Source organism: Mauremys reevesii, linkage group 2 (genome assembly GCF_016161935.1).
Source record: "Mauremys reevesii isolate NIE-2019 linkage group 2, ASM1616193v1, whole genome shotgun sequence".
Classification (NCBI taxonomy): domain Eukaryota; kingdom Metazoa; phylum Chordata; order Testudines; family Geoemydidae; genus Mauremys; species Mauremys reevesii.
The window spans coordinates 80,729,489-80,747,114 of NC_052624.1; the positions used below are offsets into that span (position 1 = coordinate 80,729,489).

The 17,626-nt window shown below is 40.4% G+C and overlaps 1 protein-coding gene across 1 annotated transcript in view; it reads right to left on the bottom strand.

The window, feature by feature from the left end:
* The window catches only part of SACM1L (SAC1 like phosphatidylinositide phosphatase), a 55,504-nt gene that overhangs the window by 5,079 nt on the left and 32,799 nt on the right, over positions 1 to 17,626 (bottom strand). Inside the window, exons 6-16 of the mRNA XM_039525095.1 lie at positions 16,132 to 16,191; positions 14,036 to 14,069; positions 7,873 to 7,974; positions 6,275 to 6,360; positions 5,988 to 6,074; positions 5,390 to 5,458; positions 5,218 to 5,297; positions 2,695 to 2,793; positions 691 to 829; positions 363 to 432; positions 193 to 265 (exon numbers count right to left, since the gene is read on the bottom strand). Coding sequence (XP_039381029.1) covers positions 193 to 265; positions 363 to 432; positions 691 to 829; positions 2,695 to 2,793; positions 5,218 to 5,297; positions 5,390 to 5,458; positions 5,988 to 6,074; positions 6,275 to 6,360; positions 7,873 to 7,974; positions 14,036 to 14,069; positions 16,132 to 16,191 — 899 coding nt within the window. The remainder of the gene's footprint in view (positions 1 to 192; positions 266 to 362; positions 433 to 690; positions 830 to 2,694; positions 2,794 to 5,217; positions 5,298 to 5,389; positions 5,459 to 5,987; positions 6,075 to 6,274; positions 6,361 to 7,872; positions 7,975 to 14,035; positions 14,070 to 16,131; positions 16,192 to 17,626) is intronic.

The window sequence follows — 17,626 nt, forward strand, 5'->3', positions numbered from 1 at the left end:
TTTTTTTAAACTACAAAAAGGTATATTATTGTTTATTATATCATGTTGACATAGGGTGAATTTTTCTAGTAAGAGGTAGTTAACATGTAAGCTGGCAATATTAATGTGTGTCTGGAAAATTGAAATATCAATCGGTAGATAATTAAGTTACAAAAATGCATTGTCCTCAAAACAGAACCGTCTCTAACTTGCCTTGTGTAGTCTGTCTTTAAGGCACCAGTTCCAGCATATTGTTTGGCACAAGCATTTGCATTATCAGCCCATGCTGTGAACAGAGAAACAGAATTATGTCGGTTTTCCTTAAAAAATGCTGATGGGTCCTTATTTGAAAAATAGTAATTTAACTTTAAAGACAAACCTACCATTTTTGTAGATTTTTTCAAATTCTGCTTGTTCTTCAATTCTCTGTCCAACATGCAGAACACCTAACCTCTAAAACAAAAAACACACTACAATTCAATAGCAACTCAGAGGAAGTCAGTATTTAAGTTTATGTAGGACATAGCTTTTTTTCCAGCAAAAAGCTGGACAGTACACTTTAATTTCAAGCAGGTCTTTAAGTACTAAAGCAATTTATGAGTGCAAGCTACTACAGTCTTTAGTTGTACTTAATCCCTGACAGAGGACCCATCCTCCCTCCCCCAGAGAGAGAGCTTTGAAAAAACAAACAAACTAGAAAAAAATCTTGACCTGCAGCTGTGCTTGCAGAGAACGACGTGCTAATAGGCTCTGAATCACATTAGTCCGGTCCAGGCAGTCCATGCAATTACTGCGGAATATTCCTTCCTGCTGAGTCACCACTTTACCATCAGAATCAACTAGAAAATAACTAAGATCCAGGATACATTTAAATATGTATATAAATAGGTACCTAAAATAATCCACTTCAAAATATGGTCTATGATTGCATACATTATAACAGGTTTTTTTTAGTTACCCCAAACAATCTTTCCCCAAGTTAAAGTCTTTGCCGTTTGTGTTTAAGTATATTTGATAACACATTATTTATACTTTTCTTCCAGTAGCAGATAGTGAATGCATAGTATTATCAGGAACAGTGTCTAAATGGTTTCAGAGTGGTAGCCGTGTTAGCCTGTATCAGCAAAAACAACGATAAGTCCCCGTGGCACCTTGGAGACTAACAAATTTATTTGGGCATAAGCTTTTGTCTAAATGGTTATCCTACTGCATTACACGCTTCAATAACTTAACTTGCAGTTGCTATGAACCTTGGTATTACCTATCGGAGGAAGAGCAGGTTCCACTTCCACTTTCAAGTATGTTGTAGTCATGATGTATGCATGGTAATAACACAATCCTTACACTACACAATTACAAAAAGACTTGGCTTCAGTCTCTAGAGAAGAATGCTGCTGCTTTGTCTCAGGCCTGCAGAATCTGATTTTCAAGAGAACCCAAACTCTCCAGCTCCCTGGTGTTAGCCATACTTTGAGGACTCCTCATAAAACAAATCAAATAACTTTAATGCCTTATTTTGAGATACATCAGTTCCAGTCCTTTATTTAAAGAAAGCTGATTGGTTTTGGCATGTGCCTACATAGTTCACTACGTGCTACAGTGTATTATTAGTTTTAAGACATTTCTCAGTTACTCATTCTAGGGTTGAGAATCCTATACAGCTGGTATTTTAAAGACAAAATTAGTTGCCCATTCTGCTTCTTTGATTCTTATCTGTTCACCTCCTCTCAGATTTTATGGGCTGCTCCTTTTCAGGTTTTTATATCCTCAGGAGCATGTTTGGTTTGTACTATCCCTACAGAGTGAGGGATTTATGTCAGCCTACATCAATGGTTCAAGCTTTCCTTCATAAATGGAACTGGCAGAGGTTTCAGTGGGCTGTTCCTCACATTACAGGGGAAGACAACCATGTGTGTGGAAATGGGGGTTTAGCCCTCAAAACACTACATATAGGAGTTCCTGGTCTGCCTCATGCTGTAGACTTGAGACCCAAACGGTGATGATGATATCTTCAAAGAAGCAGAACTACAAGATAAATAGTTTTCCCTTCCTAACCTGTAAATCTATGAGCGGTGAATAATAAAATAAGGACTAATGCATTAAGCAACAACTGTTCATATAGATCATACAAATTCATTTTGTATATGAAATAACTTTACTGGGGGAAAGGATATTAAATCAAGTTGGATGTTTGCTACTTTGTGAATCCAAAAAAATATTTTAAAAAAAACACATCAGGAAGGGTTGGTGTCTGGTTGCTCACATATGGCATTAACACGGCATTTGAAATTACCACACTGAAAACAGATAAGCAGTTGTGCTTGGTAATTTCTCATTCACATGTAATAGGCAAACTTGTATTTACCCCTCATCCCTTCACCAAAAGGGACAAATTTAATTCTCCTTCACCGTTTAGTTGGCTGCAACTACTCTCAGAACCAAAACCATGGTGAGTGATTGCATTATAAACCACATTAAGGCCTCTACTTTGCTGCTGAGCAGGAGTGAGATCACACAAAGATATCTGCAGACTCCACCCTGTAATCTTTATCTTATTTGCATATGCATCTTCAAGGCCATAGAATCCATATGAGAAAGTGATCTACTTTTGAGGATATAGATTCTGCTCTATGGATCTGCTGGGCATCTAACAATCTATCACTTTATGCTAGCCACCACAAGATGTCCACAAAGTGCTATATAGAGAGAGATTACCTAAACTCATCTTGTTGTTCTGCAAGTTGATCCATCAAGAGCTGGAGTCGGTCCCACCTCATTCGACTGCATTCTTTATGGAAGTCAAATGCTATATATCTATTCAGAGACAAGCACATCTGATCAAATAAATTCACGGCACTCTTCACTGATCTGAAGAGATCACAGTACAGTTGTATTTTTAAAAAGGTAATTTTTTCAAAAGAAAAAGATTAATAAATATCGAAGTGCAGAGAAATGATCTTCAGATGAAGATTTGCCAACATCAGCCAAAATTTAAGAGCAATTCTTTAAAACTGGGTTCCATAAATATCGAAGGACATGTTTCCTGCTTTTCTGTCCTCTTCCGAAATATCACATTGCACATTTTAAGGATGCAAATTTCTGCACTCCTTTAGATCAGGGGTTCTCAAACTGTTTCTTTCTGAGGCCCTCCCAACATGCTATAAAAACTCCACAGCCCACCTGTGGCACAACTAGTTTTCGGCGTATAAAAGCCAGGGCCTGTGTTAGGGGGTAACAAGCAGGGCAATTGCCTGGGGCCCCATGCCACAAGCTTTGGCTTCAACCTCAGGTGGTGGGGCTCAAGGCCTCGGGCTTCAGCCCCATGCGGTGGGGCTTCAGCTTTCTGCCCTGGACCCCAGTGAGTCTAATGCTGGCCCTGCTTGGCAGACCCCCTGAAATCTGTCCCTGGCCCCCAAGGGGGCCCCGAACCCCTGATTGAGAACCACTGATCTAGATGATCCGACCACTCTGGAAGCAGGATAAGGAAGCACATGTTCACTAATATTTTACAAAATCATTTCAGTCTAAATATCTTTTTCCCAAAAGGGTGCAAGGAAGTGGGTTTCACGCCTCAGCTGGAGTCTTAAGGAAAGGCTTCTCTTTCCTGCCACCATTTCCTAATGTAACTCCATTTGGAACCCAACAATGCCCTCCTCATTAAAAGGGGGATGTGTATGTGTGGAGGTGCAACATTCTCTCCTCCTCCCTCCAAACATTGCCATGGCAACACATTCATGCTTTGTGGACTAGGATATCAACCTGAAATGGGAATCATGGCTTAGATCTTCTGCAGTAGACCAGTGCAGTTACTGAGTAGTATAGTTTTTAATTGTTAATTCTATTTAAAGGATCACCTGTGAATACCAGGGATTGATTCAGTCATCAGTGCTTATTTACTGTTTATATAGTACCATAAGTGTGCATGGCAACTTAACTAAAAAGACATGGTCCCTGTCCTGACGTGCTTACAATCCAAGTGTTTATTTACCATATTTACAAGACAACATGGGGAAGAAAGGATGGACCTGCACTTGCTTTTTTCTAAGCCGCTTTCTGCTTTGTATGTAGTTTAAATAGCTACAAGTGGTATTAGGCAAAGAGATGGGGCTAGCATACAATGTTCAAAGGAATGGATGGGCGATGAGACAGGATAATGGAAGGAGTATGGGAATGTTAGAAAAGGAGAAAGGCAGAAACAGGACAAAAGCAGGTGGGCCACGATGAGAAAAGTTTGGCAAAATTCAGTAAACTGGCAGTAAGAGGTCAAATATCAAATAGCAGCAAGCACTAGCAAATAAGAGCCTTATAAAATGAGGATTGATTGATGTGAAAACTAAAAATTCAAAGCAAATGCATGCTATATAAGATTAACTGCATTCAAGGCTAAACGTTGCCCTTAAATGTGCATGTGCAGCTTCTACAGAAGTCATTAAGAATTATGCATTCATGCTAGAGGGCAGGATTTGGCCCCTAAACGTGTTAGACATTTGTTGGTGTCAGGAGTCCCTAAGTCCCTTGCAGGAGAATCTCTGGGATGAAAAAAATAAAAATTTTAAGATTTGTGGAAAATCCATATTATTCTCTCCATATTCAAGAACAGGGTTAAAGAAAGCAAGTCAATAAGTGAAGATTACTATTTTTAAATGATGAATCACCACTGTTAAACTGTACATGCACCTGCGACTTCTGCAATCATGAACATTTAATAATAATTTATTTGCTTTCCACACTCCTGTGGCCCATACGCTCCATTTAGGCTGCACGCCTAATGACCTTGCCTTGGTGTCTTTTTTCCAGGTGACTTCACACCTGGAACCCCTTGGTCTGCAATGCCTCACCTCTTTCATCCTGAAAGCACATTTCTTCCATGAAGTCAATAAACACTCATCTGCCCTTCAGAGAAACAAGCAGAACTTTCAAGACCCACCACTAGCCAAAACTATGTGCTCTTATTACTGTAACCCTCATCCTCCCTTCTTTTTATGCTGCTGTCCTGTCTCTCAATTCCCTTTACATACACCCCATGCCCATCATTTCCAGTTGGATTGCAAACTGTTCTGGCAGGGACCATGTCCTTTTCCTGCAATGTGTATTTAAAAAAATGCAATTCTCACGCAAGTTAACTTGTCTTATAAGGGCCTCCATGACCAATTTGATGACACTTTTCATTTAAGTTTGTTAAAGGAGCCAGAGATGTACAATATACACATATGTATCGTAATTTCAGTTCACATGTACCTGACCATTCCATTTCCCAAGCTGTTTACCATTTTTGCAAATGTTTGTTCAAGAGGCTTCTCTGAGCCCTTCTGGTTAACCTGTGAAAAATGAAATTGTAATACCAATCATTCACATTTCTTTAAAAAGGAGAGGCAAACAATTTAACTAAGCAGAATAATTAAAGGCATACCAAATTAACAATCATTTGTTTTCCATAGCTAATTATCTGAGAGTCAAAATGTCTTTGGAAGCCATCCATCTAGAAAACAAAAGGAAAAAAAAGTGACATCACGGGTCTTTAGAGACACATACGTCTGTAATTTAGTAAAATTGCTACATTACAAGAATCCCTTAATGTAACAGCACAAGTCGTTTTCTGGATGAGAATGGGGTGCTCAAATGAGGCAAATATCTGCACTCTGCTCTGCCAATGCGCCTCAGCTCTCATCTGCAACAGTCTTGGGCTTCTCTTGTATAAACTACTAGTTGTGCCAAATAGTGCAGTGGTTTTTATCACTATACACAAATGAGAACCAGGAAGAGACTACTACACTCATTTATACTTAGGACCTCATTCAAGCTTTGAGCCAAAGACTCCATGGATAAAAAGGCTAGTACACTGGCCCAAGCCTCTTGCTACTTCAACTTTAAAGGTAATGTTTGACTTTTATTTTAAAAACAGATTTAAAACGGTATACTGTATGTTAATGAGAAGGAGCAGCAATGTTAAGTTTATTACCACATTATAGCCATGCAAACACTGAATTCCATTTTACTCCCACACATACATGATTTACTACTTTGCTGATCTGTGGCTTTGGTTTATACTTGAGGTTTGGTCTCTGTGACCAGAAAAAAGGAATTGATCCACGGGTCTGGAAAACAAAGGAAACAGAAACTTAAATGACAAATGCAATTTCATGTTCTTGTTTGTTACACCTTCCTGACATCTATATTTTAAACTTATTTTGTCTTGCTAAATGTAAAATCAGGTTTTGGGCAGACAAGAAAAGAAGACTTGCCAGCTGAACTTAAGCTAGTCACGCAATCCATTCTGATAAGTCACTGAATTTACCTGGACAAACGAAGCTTTGCTCCCATGGTAATGTACAATTTGTTCTGTTTCAACAAAATTAGCTGCATGTCCTTCTGAATCAATACCTGAGTTAGAAAAAACAGAATCCAGTTCACACCGGCCACAAACACCATTGCTTTAGATTTGAATTGGGGTCTAATTTTTCAGTTAGTAAGATGAAACTATACAGAATAGCCAGAAGATAAGTGAAATCTGTGGCCTCTGTAGATCAAAGCCACCATCTGAGACACTGTCAGCTAATGAAGCAGAGACTTGGGGTATGTCTACACTATGGGGACTATAATGGCCAGGGGCGACTCCAGGCACCAGCACGCCAAGCGCGTGCTTGGGGCAGCAAGCCACTGGGGGCGCTCTGCCGGTCGCCGCAAGGGCGGCAGGCAGGCTGCCTTCGGCGGCTTGCCTGCAGGGGGTCCGCTGGTCCCGCGGCTTCGGCGGACCTCCTGCAGGCCAGCATACCCTCCGCAGGCAAGCCGCCGAAGGCAGCCTGCCTGCCGTGCTTGGAGCGGCAAAATGCCTAGAGCCGCCCCTGATAATGGCATATCTACGATACCGTAGCTATGCTTGCACAACCATATAGTGTAGAAGCAGCATATAGCAATGGAAGGAGATTTTCTGTCTGTGTAGGAATACCACCTCCCAGAGTGACAGTCGGAAGGTTGATGGAAGCATTCTTCCATTAACTTAGCTGCATCTATGTTGCAGGTTAGATTGGCATAGCTAAATCGCTCAAGGGTGTGGATTTTTCAGAAGAGCAGACCTAGATATTGCTATCATTCAGTCAGTGCAGGGCCTTTATTATACTGCCAGCATGTTTTAATAGTCTAACTTAAAAAAATACTTAAGTTATTTTAATACTGAACAAAGATGCCAAAGTGCAGACACTGAAATCTATCTTTCCAATGGAAAAATTATGGCACAGGGAGCAGCAAGTTTGTCCGCACTTCCTCAATGCACCTCAACCTTAACATGCAGAGACTGGTAAGGAGAAGGTACTTCAGTCTGCTTCCCTTTTAGCCTTTGGCTGAAATCAAGAAAAAGCAGACTGCTACATAACAGACAGCCAAGGATCCTATGCCAAACAAACACCTGGAAATTGTAGTTAGGCTTTTTTTTTTTTTGGGTGTGGAACCCAGCTTAAATTTTCTTTCCCTGCACATGAGAATGTTTTCTTGTGAAGTTCTTTATTAGTTTGAAAATTTTATGTAAGGTATTTTACTGAAGTAAATACCACAGCTTATTTATAAGATAATCAGTATTGTCAAGTGTTTCATTTAAAACGATCATTTTAAATTTTTGGACTAAACATAAATCAAATGCCTCAAGGAGCAATAAATCAGGTTTGCAGATTAATAGATGCATCTGCATATGAAACTGCAGTTTTGTGCTCAAGGTTGTTTTTCTGTCCAGTTATTACACTGAAGTAAAATATTTGGCACAAAAATCACATCAGGTTGTGACAGAATGGAACAAAACAGTAATGTAAGTGGTTAAATACTTATGACGTTTGAAAATAAGAAATTAACGCGTTACAGATATGTTGACCGTTCCAACAGTGGCTGCATTATTTGTCATCCTACCTCTCACATAATAACGTACACCAGCTCTGAAACAGCTTCTTCTAGAGATAAGCAGCCAGTCAAAATACTTTCCATTTATGGAACAAGAGTGCACAGCTATAACTGGTAAACATGTTAAGGAACACAATTTTGCAATGTTTACTATACTATTTTTAAATAAAAGGGAACAGGCACAGACATAGGGCCAAATGATTAAATAAATACAAAGAATTTTGCAAACATTCATTGATGTGTAGGTCTGTGTATAAATATACTGTTATACCTATGTCAAGTTATTTATTATATTTAACTTCAGAGTCAGCAGCCTAATACTAAAATCAGTATGTGCATGACAGAGGAAGTTTTAAGGGATGCTAACTAACTAAAAAAAATATGAAGCGATTATAAATAGGAGAAAACGGGATTTGAAGAGATTTGAGACTGGTCTCAAAGGTTCTTCAATTAAATTAAGTTAAATTAAAATGTTGACACATCTAATGATAAAACATTTAAAATCTATTAAAGGCCCATGAATACAAACAACCATCACATTTGAAAGAATTAGGTCAATATTATCAGCATCATATTTATGATCTCAGGCCCTGGCCCAAAAAAACAAAGGCTTGAACTCTGCAAAAAAATTTCAGACTGCAGACCAAGCACCTTCTGAAATGCGTTATTTTTCTAAAAGTAGTTTTTTCCACCTTCTGCAACCAGAATTAGAAAAGAAGCCTTCAAACCTGATCATGCACTCTCAGAATATGTGCATCTTGACAATATGCTCCTGGAGCACCACGGCAGGACATTACATTGTCAATAGGCCAAATTTGTCCTTAGATGTACACAGTCCCTACCGAAATCTTAAAGGGGAGCTGCTTATACAGACACTTTGGTATCAGATTATAGTCCTTACTGTTAGGAGATAGTTGCTAAGGACTGGCAATTTAACTTAGGAATCCAGTTCTGTCAAGGTCATAACTACTTTCAGTTGATGTTAGATAATACTACTGTTAGATAAAACTAATATCGGAAAGCAGCACTCCTCAAGTACTGCAGCAGGATGCAGAACACAGATTCATACTACCCTCTATTGCCAGCAAGGTAGAACTACAACTTTAAAGGACAAGACTAACAGGCTTTGTTTAGCTTTTATAGGCATGCTGTCCTGTCCCTCTGCTCTGTTCTTTTGAACAGCCAATATGTTAGCAAACAGTAAGATGGTTAAGGTCTGCAAGGCAAGTTTTATTCCAATAAAAAAATTAAATCAATTTTCTGGGTTTTTATTCAAGCATAACAAAATTTTAATTCTTAAAACTACAGCTCATTACTTACATATACACATTTCACCTCACAAATTTCATCTCACCAAGTGTTTTTCCCCACAAAAATCCTGTGTAGAAAATCCACTTTGTTGGGTAACTGCACATTAGGCCAATACTGCAGATTTCATTTACAGTTGTGCCAGCACTCTTTGTAAAAAAAAATCCCAACAACTAGTTCAAGTTTGGTTTAGAGAATATACAAACAGATCCTCTGCCACCCAAAATGCCCTCAATAAAGAGTTCCTAGAGAGGAATCTAAAAAGGTCTAAAATTAGACATAAAACCATACACACAAACTCTTAAAATCCTTGTAGATCCAGAGATCACCTCAAATATATCAGGGCTTGGCTTTTATTCAGCAGGAAATAAAAACAGTAGCTCTAAACTTGGCTGTTTATCAACACTGCCATAAACCTAAGATCGTAGGCTCAATCGATCTCCTATGGCGAATTTAAGAATGGAGGGATAGACTTTTTGGGTAATTAGACATATTCCCCATCTCTCCACTCTTACCCTGATTCAAGAGAGATGAAGATCGATACCAGAGGAGTTTTATAAAAATGAGAGAGTTACTTACCTTATAGTAACTGAGGGTTCTTCAAGATGTGTGGACCCTATCAGTATTCTACTGTGCATACACATGCTCCATGTACCTAGAGTGGGAGAATTCTTGAAAGCAGTGTCTGTTGGTCTGCACATGTGCTCTTGCTCTCCTCATGCCTCTGACTGAGGAGCTGAAGGATGGAGCTTACTGACCACCTCTCCAGTTCCTTCTCTACCACAAATCCAAGACTGATCCCAAGCAAAGGGGAAGGAGGGTGGGTAGTTGAATATAGACAGAGACCATATATCTTGAAGAACCTCATCACTATAAGGTAAGTAACTTTTCTTCTTCGAGTGCTGGTCCTTATGTGTATTCCACTGTGGATTATTGACAAGCCGTACTCAAGAGAAGGGTGTGAGGATGCTATTGCTTGTGCTCTTCTAGTGTGCCCTTCCCCTCCCATGAGTGGGAGGAAGATGAGACAACCGATCAGAGTAAGATACTGTTCAAGATCCATTTAGAGATCATCTGTGAGGATACAGCCTGACCTGAGACTCTTTCCACTATGATGATAAACAGTTGGAAATGTTCTGATTGGCTTTGGCTGGATCTGTGAGCAGGATGAATATCCACATGGAAGCACGCATCCTTGATATTGACAGCTGTAAATCCCATACCATTTTCAGGATGGGATTGTAGATGCCAGTATGACCATGTGAAATTTCAGTTTGCAAATAAACCAGTTGATATGGCAGAGATCGAGGATGGGTCTCCAGCCACCCTTCTTTTTGGGTACTAGGAAGTATATTGAATAAAAACCTTTTCCTTGGTGTTGAAGAGACACCAGCTCTACCACTCCTCGCTGTAGGCAGGACTCTACTTCTTGTTTGACAATCTCTGTGAAAATGACCCCTGAAAAGAGGCAGCAATGAGGTTTTGGAGAGGACAGGGAGGTAAATTTGATTGCCTAGCCAGAATGGATGATGTTTAATACCCACTTGTCCATTGTTATTGCACTCCACTTTTGGAAAAAGAATGGTAGGTGATCCCCAAAGGATGTGTGGAACTCGGCAGATGGTGGCATCACTCACTGGTCTGCAGCTTCAAAGTTCCATCAAAAATATCATTTAGACAGGGGTGTGGTTGGGATGATGTTGCTGCTGCAGAAGGTGCAGGGAAATGGGACATCTGAACCTTTTGCCTCTTTCGGGGTGGCTCATAAGACAACTGATAGTAAAATTGTTGAGCCATCGGTCTAGGCTCGTATGATTGCCTGTGGAATTTTCTCTTCAGGGCAGATGTATATATTCTTCGGGAGTGGGAATATACACAGCTTTAGAATGTTTAAGGACTTATCTTTTTAATCAAAAGACAGACGAGTTTCATCAAAGGGCAGGTATTCTGGACCTCCCTGGGAAGCCCCAAAGTGCAAAGCCATGATTCACAGAGCATCACAATGGCACTTGATATTGAACTTGAAGATGAATCTGCTGCATCTACTGCTGATAGAAGAGCAGTCCTGGCAACCAACTAACCTTCCTAAATGAGAGCCTGGAATAAAGCTCTATCTTGTAAGGGTACATGGCAGACCAATGGACACTGCTTTCAAGAATTCTCTGAGTGCCTATAGTGCATGCATACACAGTGGAATACACAGAAGGACCAGCACTCAAAAAGAAGAAAAACAGGATTTGCCAGATCAGTGATATGATCACTTGTATAACCAACTTAGTACTTGCTTCTAGCAGGCTACTACCCACAATGCAATTTTTCAGTGCACAGAGGGCTGGAAAAAATTCCTTCTTATCCATGGAAGGAATCACTAGATCCTAAAATATAAAGGAGATTACTGGAACGTGGAGTTTTCTAATACTAAGTAAATCATGTTCTCAATTGTTTTTAGTTTAACAACACTTTGTCTTTTGTTAATCTCTCTAAGACTCCCTATGGTTGATTAACTACAGGGCTACAGTCAGAGAGCCCATCCTTGGGTGTTGGCAGTGCTCTCTTATCTTATGTAATAACCCACATGGAAACCTGCTGTGGGCCACCTTCCAAGTGAGCACAGGGAAAGATGTACTTCCCTATTTCATGCAGGCTTACTGGGGGGTAGGAAGGAGAAGAGAGCCTGGGTAGAAAGCTAGAACAGCACAGATTGGAGACCAACCTCAGCCAAGAAGATTATATCATTGTGTCTCCTCAAATCAGGATCTGGTTCCACGCTGAGACAGAGTGGTTGAATTCTAGACTGCTGAGCAGAGCATATTTATGTAATCATATTTGCTTTAACAAGAAAAGGTCACTATCAAAATTAGCAAAAGTCAAAATTAACAGAGAGGACCCTGTAACAGCGTGCACCAATCTCTCAAACACCCCTTCTGGTTGGCTGTGTCTACAGTCTTTAAATAGTCCCAGCACTGTTATCGGGACTTACCCCCAGGGTTTCACCCTATTGGCCTACTCTGGTCCCAGCTGTCCAGCCAGACCACTAAGTAGTTCATTTTTCTGGGGTCTATTACTGTTCGATTGTAGGCCAATTCCTCAGTGACCTATGCAGGGGTGGTGAGGAGAGACCCACGCCTGCCCACTACTCTGGGTCCCACCCCAGGGACCCTAAAAATAACAGTCACATGTCACTGTGACCCTTTAATTACACTGCTTTCAGTTCCTTGGGTCACTTCCCCGCATCCCCTTACTTCAGGGCTCATTTAAGTTCAGGCTTGGCAACCAGCCAGCATTTCCTCACTGCCATGGTCCCTGCCAGAACTGAGCTGTCCCTGGTGCTGCAGTTTCCTTTGGGCAGCCAGGAGCACCAACTGTACTCCTCTGGCTCCAGCAAGGAACTGACTGTCTCTGGCTTTGCAGCTCCTTTCTTGATGGCCCTCTGGGACCCTGCTTCTGCTGCGGCCACTCTAGGCTGCTTGTAGGACTTCTAGACGGCTCTTTTTCTGGGATGGGTTTGGAGGACTCTGAGGCCTCCAGCAGAGGATCTCTGGGCCTTGTGCACCCTGTCATAAACCCATCTACCCCAACAAAACAAAGCCCAGTTGTCCCCCGATTGGGGCTTTTCACCTTTTCTAACTCAAAAGCGGTAATATAATTGAAAACCCCAGCTTTTGTTAGGCAAACTAGTTTACAGCCAATGCAAGGTATCAAGTTAGTTTAGGATTACGGGAATGCATGTGTTTACTCTGCTACATGCATCATTCTTATAAGTAAGGTAGAGTATTGATATCAAAAGCACTGTTTGTTAAGAGAAGGATTCTTGTAACTTTCTTTCAATTTCTGAGAGGATGAGCAGAAAGATGGCAGAATGTGCATGCCTACTCCTGTGACATGGGATGGGGAGGGCTCTGAGTTATTACAGAGAACTCTTTCTCAGGTGTCTGGCTGGTGAGTCTCCCTCACAAGCTCAGGGTGTAAATGCTCACCAAATTTGGGGTCAGGAAGGAATTGTCCCCCAGGTCAGACTGGCAGAGACCTTGGAGGTTTTTCGCCTTCCTTGGTAGTGTGGGGCACGGTTCACTTGCTGGTTTGAACTAGAGGAAATGATGGATTCTCTGCAACTTAAGGACTTCAGTAATTCAGCCAGAGGTTATGGCCTATTACAGGAGGGAGGTTCTGCAGCCTGTGATATGCAGGAGGTCAGACTAGGTGATCATGATGGTCTCTTCTGGACTTAAAAGTCTATGAGCCAACACTGCTCTCTTATTTTAAAGTCTATTAGCCTTGCCAATGCCTGTTTAAATTGTATCTGATGTCTCCTTATATATATATCTATGTGCTTGTAAGAAAAAAAATTCACTTAATAGGTGTCATTCAACAGATCACAGTCTAACCATCTAAACATTTAATAATATTGTAGGTGAAAGTACCTGTCTAGCAGGCTACAGTCACATCAATATTGATGTGAAAATGTTTATTAAACTGAGCTTTGTCTCCCAAGAGAACAGCCAACACTAGAAAGGTGATTGTTCAAATCATGCTTATAAGAGTGGTTTATATAAAATTGTGTTTAATATGAAAAGCAAAATATTTACTCTTTGCATTCAGAGTAAAGGTCCAAAATATAAATTGCCTACGATCATTACATGCTATGTTTGCAATTAGGACAAGATACACCACATTTTGCGAGGAAACTATTTGAAGATTTATGTGGTAGAGTTCCCAACTACTCTTGCACCAGCAACATTTTCTGCCTTAGAAAGTCAAATATTCTCTTAGATAATCTGATGAAACTTCTAAGGTAAAAAAAAACAAAACAAAAACATTGATACACCTAGAGCAAATTTAGATTACAAAACACAAAAAAGGATACATCCATGCATCACTGGAAGAGCAAACCTATGGATCTGAAAATACAAAAGAAATTGTATAACATTTTAAAAAAAAATCTATTTTATATAAGTTGTCTAACAAAACAGATATCTCCAAGTATTAACCCAAGAAATAGATGACAAGTGTATGAAACTCTAGTAAAAGGCACACATTGTAAAGGCAATTCAGTTTGGAAAGAGGGACATTTATTGCCAATGAATAAGAAAAAGTTTCATGTTTTCTAGACAAGTCATTTCTCTGCACAACCACAAAGATTTTTTGCTCACTAATAAAGCAACAAAGTGTGATATTTCTTACCAGTCATCACTCTGTAAAGCAGAAGAAATTCTGTAACCATGCTTATCTCACAGTGAGTCAGTGAATGACCTTGGTAACAGCAAGCTGCCTTGAAATATAAGTGGGTATTTGTACTCCCAGTTCTAAACAGAGATCTGCTTAATATTTTTGCCACAAACAAGCCAAATGTAAATTAATACCTAGATGTATTTTCTAAAACCTGTCATGTATGACATGAACAAATGTGTTAGCTGAGTTCGGAGCTACCAATACAAGTCTTAGCTAAGAAACATTGTCTAGCCCATGTGAATAATTTAAGACTAGACTTGAGAAATCCAAGGGTGCAATGTTATCTGGATACAACTTGCTAAACACAAGAGTAAATATGGCAATATACTGCCCTTTACACTAACTAGCATTTAATTCAAACAAGTTAAAGGTGGTTTGCAAATACAATGCTATGTTTCTCTACATGGTGTAAAGCCTAGAAAAGGGATGGCAGATCAGGCATTAAGTCACCAGGAAAGAAGGTATTGAACAATGGCTCTGCTGCATTCTCTCTGTTCCAGACACCATGGAACCCCTTCTCCCCAAATCATGATCCCCTTCCATAGATTGCAGTATCTCCTGAAGTTGTCTGCTACCACATTCTCTCTGCTAGCTGATACAATAAAGTCTTCCCTTTCCTTTTCATTATGAGGTTACATCAGTGGAGAGAGGTTACAGCTAGTATTCAAAGGGGGTGGGTGCAGCAGCCAGCACAGAGAATACAGTAGTAAAACACCCTTATATGTAAGGAACGTAGATGCCCTGGTTCTTTATGAAAATGTTCCTGCCTTCTTGGATGTACAGGCTGCCATGTGACTGTTGGGGACATCCGTGGGTTTTGGAAGCAGAGTCTCTGTGCCAGTATTCCGGGGGGAGGGGGGGAGTGGAGAGTTGGGGTGGAGGAGAAGAGGAAGGAAAAATCATAAGAACACATTTCTGACTGGACAATTCTGAGGAATTTCCTACTTTGTGTGGACTTTCCTTATGCAGTCCACAAAGTATAGTCCAATTTGGGGAGAGGGATGTCAGAAACTCAAGTGACATCTTTCTTGACCAGCTTAAGTTTGTTTTTAGCTCGATACTTCATGTGACAATAAATTCCCAATATAAATACATAGTTGTGTACGACCCTTCACTGTGCACTTGTACAGCTTAGTTTATATTAGGATTTACCTTGCATATCTCTTGAAGAATTTGTTTGAAAAGTAATGCTGATTTAGCCTAAAAACCTTGAAAGTGTTCTTTCGACCACGTGTGGAAATTTTGAGGAAAGGCAACCCAGACTCAAACTTGTAGCTGTACCAAGGGACAGAGGCAGTATCCTTGGGGAACAATATCCGCTTTAGATAAGGCACAGCGGAGCTCAATATTTTGCAGATTCCAATTACTAGACACATATTGCCCACCTCTTCTTGGTGTTATTTTTCTTAGCATAAAGCATATCATCAAAGTCGGGTTTTTTTTCCCAACAGACATTTTCAATAAGTCATTATTTCACTGGATAATATCAGAGGACTTTTGAGTGAAATTGAAATGAAGTGTTTAGTTTACGACAGATAAATGTAATGTCAATAACTTGCACAGAGACAGGTAATTTTGCTACAACTAGCAGACAAGTAACCAATATTTTATCTACAATGTTCCGGGTATCTGAAATAAAGACATACGCAAGACTAAAACACTTTCTCCAGAAGATTATATCTGTGCTACATTTGATATAGATTATTAAAGGAAACTTCCAGCATACATTACCTCTGGCTGAGCAGCAAATTCTCTAAGAAGATGCCCATTCCACACAAACCGTGGATCTGCCTGTAGTGAGAAAAATAAGCAAATAGGGTTGTTGGGTTTTTTTGTTGGGGAGAGGGGGGTTCTGAAGCTCAACTTAGTTCTATGGTAGGGCAGGAACTCGGCACTATCCTGTAGTAGCATAAGTTTGGGTGACTAGATACATGGTAAGGGTGGTACACCTGGCTTTCACAAAATGTAGTTCGCACTCTTTTGGCTGAACAGGCTGTTGCAGACGCATAGCTGGAGACCCTACCGGAAGCAAACAAGACGTTCCTGGTCCAATTTTTAGAGGTAGTGAGTATCCTTAGTTTCCACTGAGACCTGTGGCCGCTCAGCACCTCTGAAAAAAATAATCAGGCCAATTGAGCAGCGGTTGGTTCTGCAGCTGAAAGACTTAGGTTTTCAAGTTTGCTTAGGACAGCAACAGACTGAGTCTGTTATGGACAGACTAGGTCTTGTTTTCCATCCTATAGAAATAGTAGACAGTCATTCCAATCTTAAAGCCAAGAGAAAGGCCTGAATGACAAGGGGATAAGTTTCACACTGCCTAGTCAGTGCGCTTTGACTCTGACATGAGTGGGGGGAGGGGTGAAAGGAGAGTAACATCCATATGGATAAAATGTTAGTTTAGTCTCAATGCTGAATCAGTGCTTGGCTCAGACTGCAAACAAAGCTATCACGGCGACATAGCCAAGAGAAGCTGATCAGACCACCAAATCATTTAATAAATGCCAAAAAGCTGTTAAAGGTGGTAATTTCCATCACTACTGACCTGGATTTTAACTGGTGACCAAAAGATACAGACTAGGACCCATCCAGTGCCCCCTTTATTAACACTCTTGACCACTTTCTCCTTACCACTCCTGCCAGAAAAACAAGGGTCACTGGACCATGCCTTCCATTATATCCTTTAATCTACAAGCAGCAGCATTTTCAGTCTCCATTCCACATTCTCTACAAGAAATCATTTAGGCTACGTCTACACTAGAAACTTCAAAGCGCTGCCGCAGGAGTGCTCCCCTAGCAGCGCTTTGAAGCATTAGTGTGAGCACTGGTAGAGAACTCTGCCAGAGCTCCTGGTAATCCAACTCTATGAGGAGAATGGCTCCCAGCACTCAGAGCCTGTCCACACTACCGCTTTAAAGCGTTCAAACTTGCTGCGCTCAGGCGGGTGATTTTTCACCCCCCTGAGCTAGCAAGTTAGAGCGCTATAAAAATGTTAGTGTAGACAAGCTCTTAGTTACTATCCTTTTGTTCTGCAGAACAAAGGCAGTACATTGTGACAAAAATCAACCCAAAGTGCTTTTGAGAACTTTAAACTGCAAGACATCAGTACAACCCAATGAATTTTGGAACAAATGGAAACTGTCAGAGGGGAAAGTGAGAACGTGCAGAGTGAATCTTATCCCAAAGGAGATCACAGCACTTTACTGGCTTCTATTTCAAGATGAAATAT